General features: G+C 38.2%; 1 protein-coding gene across 1 annotated transcript; it reads left to right on the top strand.

Annotated features, from left to right (window-relative positions):
* The first annotated feature begins 2,842 nt into the window (after window positions 1–2,842).
* On the top strand, window positions 2,843–4,730 carry pdca (phosducin a). The gene is made up of 4 exons (XM_026314233.1): window positions 2,843–2,902; window positions 3,167–3,386; window positions 3,551–3,663; window positions 4,542–4,730. The coding sequence occupies exons 1-4, from the start codon at window positions 2,858–2,860 to the stop codon at window positions 4,728–4,730; spliced, it is 567 nt and encodes a 188-aa protein (XP_026170018.1). The 5' UTR covers window positions 2,843–2,857.
* Window positions 4,731–6,096: the final 1,366 nt, after the last annotated feature.

Here is a 6,096-nt window from a genome sequence, read left to right as displayed (position 1 = left end):
AAGGAAAAGATAAATATGCATTGTAATAAACAGCAATTTTTTTTTTACCCCAGGGGAATATGTCAAAAAGACTCTATCAGTACATCTGGCTTCACAGGGCAGCACCATCTTACTTCAGCCATAAAGTGGCACCAACTGGATGAATTTTGTAATGGCAGCCTGTGCACCATTAAATCTTTTATATATATACTTCACTGCAAATGAAAGCAAAAGCCCATGATTATAAATTATTATATGTGAATTTAAACACTTTAAAACTAATATGAGATTTGTATGTATTTTAAGGGACTTTTACATGATTAGCTGTGATGTTAACTAATGGCCCATGTTTCTAAACCTGAGTGTCTTCTGACACTCACTTCTGGTGTTAAGTCCATACATATTGCAAAATTCTAGTACACAAACAGACTAAAATGTAAATGCAAAAGTCCCACTGAGAATTCCCAGTGTGTACAGTGAAGAATGTTTTGTTATCTATAGGACATCATTTTTTTGTCTTGTGTATTGAATAATTTGTACATATTATCCATGTTGTCTAGAGAATAGGGGCAAAACTTCTAGACAATTAAATAATCTTGTCAGTCAGGGGTGCTCATAAAGCCATTCATGCTATATATTTTCATTGGCATTGAACAGGCTGATCTCGCTCCTAAACGAGGCAACCATGACCTACGTCTTAAAGGAAGGTGAACCTACTCCCACAAGGCCTCAGTGATTATCGATTAGTGAGTGATTCCCTACCTTCCATTTCTTTTGAACTTCTTAGAATATTGCTTGAACGTTAATTTGCACATACTCATAAGGCTAAAAAACATGAGGAAAATTGCTTAAGAAATGGTGGATACAATCCCAAAATGTAAACCAGGCAGTTGAATAATTATTTCATTAATTTCCTTTTTAAAAGTTACACTGCAAAGTGATTGACCAGTACATATGGGCAACTTCTGTACCAGTACTTATAACTGCAAATATGAAAATGTGTCCTCTTTCCTGTGTGTACTTTACTTCAATCAATCCATAAGAGTGAGCCTGGTATTAGAACTAATCATATTAGGCAACATCACATTGGAGTGACAGAGGTGATGCAGATGACAGTGAAGATAAAGCTTATTCCCTCATCTCTCTCCCCACCCTTTTCTAATCTGGCATTCCTCTCTCCTCTGGGTTGTGGACACACTAACCAGTGAACGCCCAGACTGATAGAAGACAAATAAATACAACAGACAACGTTTAGGCAAAACAAATAAGCAGTGAGAAACTGAGCCAGCCTAAAGTTGACTGACACCAGTTATCTCTTAAGACACAAAGGTAAGAATTTCTGCCAGTTTATGTATAGTGATATAGTGATTTGTATGTCTATTGATATATATGCATATGCCCATTTATATATGTTTACATAATAATTCCTTTAGTCAAACAATTGTTTGTGCATATTATTATAAAGTTTATTTATGTATTTATTGTAATTGTGTTAAAGTTTGTTTTCTGCATTTGAATGAATTCAAAACAAAAAACTGTATCACTTTCATAACATGAAGGAATTAGCTGCCTCAGACAAATTGGTCATTGTCAGTTTTATGACTGACATAAAGTTGGTGAGGATGTTGCTGTCACTGTCTTTATTAGCATAACACTGACACTGTGGTCTTTAACAGCATATCCAGGGCAGAAGTGGTGTGTGTTCATTGATATTCAGAGGACCAACACACACTTTGCACCAAAACCCAACATGATAACTCTTTATTTAAAACCTAATTGAAGCATTCATACTACATTTTGCTTAGTTTGCTTGTGGGAAGGAAATCAAATTTTTCTTATTTCACGGAAGTACCGAACTACTGAATCAGTGAGATGAGAAAATGATCAACTAAGATTCTCTGTCACCTGAGGTTAATCTTCAGTAGTCACAATAATAGAACAAAACAGAATTACAGGCTTAGCTATCAAATTATGTCATATGACACCGTGCACATACATACAGTAATAAGATGTCCTATGCATGTGTACATGTAATCTCTGATAATCTGATCAGTCAACTTCAGCCTGGCTCACAGTAAGTGGCTATGACAATGTTCTGTGCAACAGCATGGGTACACACACACACACACACACACACACACACACACACACACACACACACACACACACAAACTGTTGCGGATAGTGGAGTTTAATAGGAAACACACTAACCAACAGTAACAGGATTTGATCGTGTTCTTTTATACACCTACCAGCTTAGCTTTTGTTTTGCACTCTAATTCAAGTTGAAACATAAATGAAACAAACCATGAGGCAGAGATGGATGATTATTTAAATTCAAAGGTACACCTGTTGGACAGGTGCACAGCAGAATGGCATCAAGTGTAATGTTTTTTCAAGCAGACTTCGGCCATAAATTTCTGTTAGGTATTTAGAGCTGGAGTTTGAATGTACTTGTATTGTGGCTCTAACTGGGGCATGAGCTCACCTGCTCCGTGTGCAGTATTGGAGCAGGATACTCAGTTTGTGTGCTCTGTGTGCTGTAGGATGTCTGGCACTACCCAGGAAGACGAGGAGCTGCCTGTCAATTACACAGGTCAGAGACATAAGTTGTAAAGATTTAAAAAATCTGAACTTTTAAAATGGCACTTGTATTTTCTGTACCTTTGGAAAATCATTTTAACTTTAACCACATGAATGTGGTGTCTCTTTGAAAAGTTTCACTGCTGTATTAATTGTTGTGTTGGTGATGTATGTTGTTATAATTTCTTTTGGTGTGTGTACAGGTCCAAAAGGTGTAATTAATGACTGGCGAAGGTTTAAGCTGGACAATGTGGATCAGACCATCCCTCAAAACAAACGATCATTGCTAAGACAAATGTCCACTCCTCGAGAGGATGACAAGGAAAGATTCAACAGAAAGGTGGAGGGAAACAGTCACAGGACCTCACACAGTGAAGCACATAGATTGACATTTAATGAGAGGTTTGAAATGCCAACAAAAAGATATCTACAAACAGAGGAAGAAAATCAAACTCATGCACAGAAGTAACAAGTAACCTTTTTAGTAGATTTACAGGACGACAGAAAATGTACACACAACAATCTAACTTACTGTGTCTTAGATTGTACCTCATTTGTATGTTGTTTTAATCCAAAGACATAACCTATACTTTCTCACCTCTAGATGAGTGTTCAGGAGTATGAACTGATCCAGGACGAAGATGAGCATTGCCTGAAACGCTACAGGAAACAGTGCATGCAGGAAATGCATGAGCGCTTGAGCTTTGGCCCTAAATTTGAAGCAGTACATGAGCTTGAGAGTGGAGAAGCCTTCCTCGAGGTCATCGAGAAAGAGCACCGGATGACCCTAGTTGTAGTCCACATCTACCAGCATGGGGTCAAAGGTTAGGTGTTTCTCATACCGTGTGTGATTAACTCTTTTAAATGTATCAGTCTTGAACTAACGCACTACAGCCAATGCTCCAAAAATCTCAATGTACTAGTGGGGTATGGACTAGCACAATGCTGTTTGCTAATTGATCTGTGTGCATCATTGGTTCCTTGTTAGGCTGTGAACAGCTGAACTCGTGTCTGGACTGTCTGGCTTCAGAATACCCCAGTGTGAAATTTTGTTGTATCGATGCTGTGGCGACAGGTGCTACTGAGCGCTTCTCCTCTGAGGTTAGTAAACCATTTCAAACAAAACAAACAAACAAACGAAAATATGAAGGTTATATTGTTATTAATAGTATCATTTCAAATAGTAACATTGTTTTGTATTTGCAGTGATGAGGTGAGGTTATGAGAGGTTAACTAACTATTGAGCACACAGCATGAAAAATTTTTTTTTAACCTTTTCAATGCCAGAAACAAAGGTTTAAAGTTCTGGGAACCATGGAACCAAACTAGGAACAAAAAGTCTTTTTCCTGTACGCATTTCCAATGCATCTGAAGAACTCTGACTCTGAGATATGGCAGAGATATAATGAAACAATAAAAAGAAGAAATGCACAGAGTGTCTGCATCCAAAGCAGAGAATCTGCTGAGTGTTTGATGGCTATTTATGCCTTCCTAGCATGCCTCTCACAAAGGATATTTGTCAGCCAAGACTTTGTTTCCTCACAACTCACTAAGTTAAAATTAAAGGTTATATAACTGACTCCAGCTTAGCTCAAAACTGATGGACAGCAGCCAACAATAAAAAGCCTGCTTTTCTCTTCTTTGTTCTTCAAACTCAAGTGCTATCATTGCAAACTGCATTATAGCTGGTGTATGAGTGATAACTAAACACATATTAGCTATATGAAAATGAAAGCACTATAGAGCATTTTGTTGTTTGAGGTATTTAATCATATTCTGGCAATTTGTACACAAGTATATCACATGTAATACACTTTGGTTGGCAAATGTGAAAGTATTTCTGACATTGGAAGACTATTTACTCCTTGTTATTGAAAACTGTTTTCATATTACTGTTACAGTGCTAACTACTGACTGTGTCACTCTCACTGTCACTCTAACTGACCTACAAGTACATTTAGTTGTTCACATCCTTCCAGGTTCTTCCTGCCCTGCTGGTGTACAAGGCAGGTGAGTTACTGGGGAATTTCCTGGCTGTTACCAAACACTTCAGTGAAGAGTTTTTTGCAACAGACGTGGAGGTTTTTCTCAATGAATACGGCCTGTTACCTGAGAAGGAGTTCACAGCGTGTGCTAATGATGAGGATGTGGGCGAGGACGTGGAATAGAAGGAGAAGGAAAGAAAAAAGGAGGATAACTGGGAGAAGAGAGAAGAAGGAAATGTAGTGAAAGAGAGTGGATAAATGAGGAGGAGGCAACTAGAAGGATGCACACTACACAAAGACACAAAGGAAAGGAGAGCTGAAGAAATGAACTGGGGGAAGAAGTGAAGGAAGACAATAGACACACATTGATACGCACACACAAGTAAACAAAGCAAATGCATTGTCTGTCCAGATGGACATTAGTAGATATACGCCAGCACACACATTATGCTGACTGTATGTAGAAACAGCTAGATGTAAACCACAAGGTGTGAGAAAGTGCATGTTAAAAAAGTAGTCATATCAGAGCTCTTCAATTAAATCTAACTTTGGGAACAAAGTGCTCTCTGTGTGTGTCTGTTAGTTGTACATGCTACAATATATACTGCAAAACCTGAACAACACCAGCTTCTGAAACTGAAACCCTGAGAAGGTTTAGAGAGCAGAGGATGTCAGGGACTGTTTCACTGTAGGACAAACAAAGGTTTCACTTATTTCTGATTAAGATTTTTTAATATTAATAGTTTTTATACATAGTCAGAGGTTAACTTTCAGCTCCTATCCGGACACTGTAACCATCCATCCATCATCTATACCCACCTATTCCTATTTAGGGTCCCAGGGATCTGCTGGAGCCTATCCCAGCTCTCTTTGGGTGAAAGGCAGGGGTACACCCTGGACAGGTCACCAGTCCATTATAGACACTATAATCACTGTTTTTATTTTTTTAACGCTTAGTTATACATTAATAAACAAATCTTCTGTGTGGGTTGTTGCAGGCAAATAATGTTTCCCAGCAAAGTCCTGTTTGAAAAATGAATTAAATAATTTAACAGGCACAAACGCTCCTGAGGAGAGAGGATACAGACTCCATCAGTGCTTTGCTTTTCAGACATTTGTATTAATATGGACAGCGGTTTAGTGAAAAAGAGCTCCCTGCATCTATACTTTCACTATCTTCAGATATCTCCAATTACACAGTCAGACCCATGTCAGGGAGTGTTTTCAGCCTAGTAGGGAATGTTGTGTAGTAGGGGTGTGAAACTTCATGCTCCTGCCTTCCTCCTGCTTGTGTCTAATCTGAGCCTACAGTGAGGCATTAGGCGTGATCACCAGAGATGCTGGCTATCAGAAAGATATAGCAACTAAATTAAAGGTAGCCTGCTTTGCTCATCAAGTTACAATGAGGAGTTTATGTAGTCCTTCAAAACCAAGCATATTGGTATTGTATAGATCTATGATCCAGGATCCACTTTAGGGGTGTCTGATATTGTGTTAGACATTTCTTTAGGAAAATATTATTTAATATTTATGACGTAAGTCATGATGA

Source organism: Mastacembelus armatus, chromosome 17 (genome assembly GCF_900324485.2).
Source record: "Mastacembelus armatus chromosome 17, fMasArm1.2, whole genome shotgun sequence".
Lineage (NCBI taxonomy): Eukaryota > Metazoa > Chordata > Actinopteri > Synbranchiformes > Mastacembelidae > Mastacembelus > Mastacembelus armatus.
This window is presented reverse-complemented; position numbering and strand designations above follow the sequence as displayed.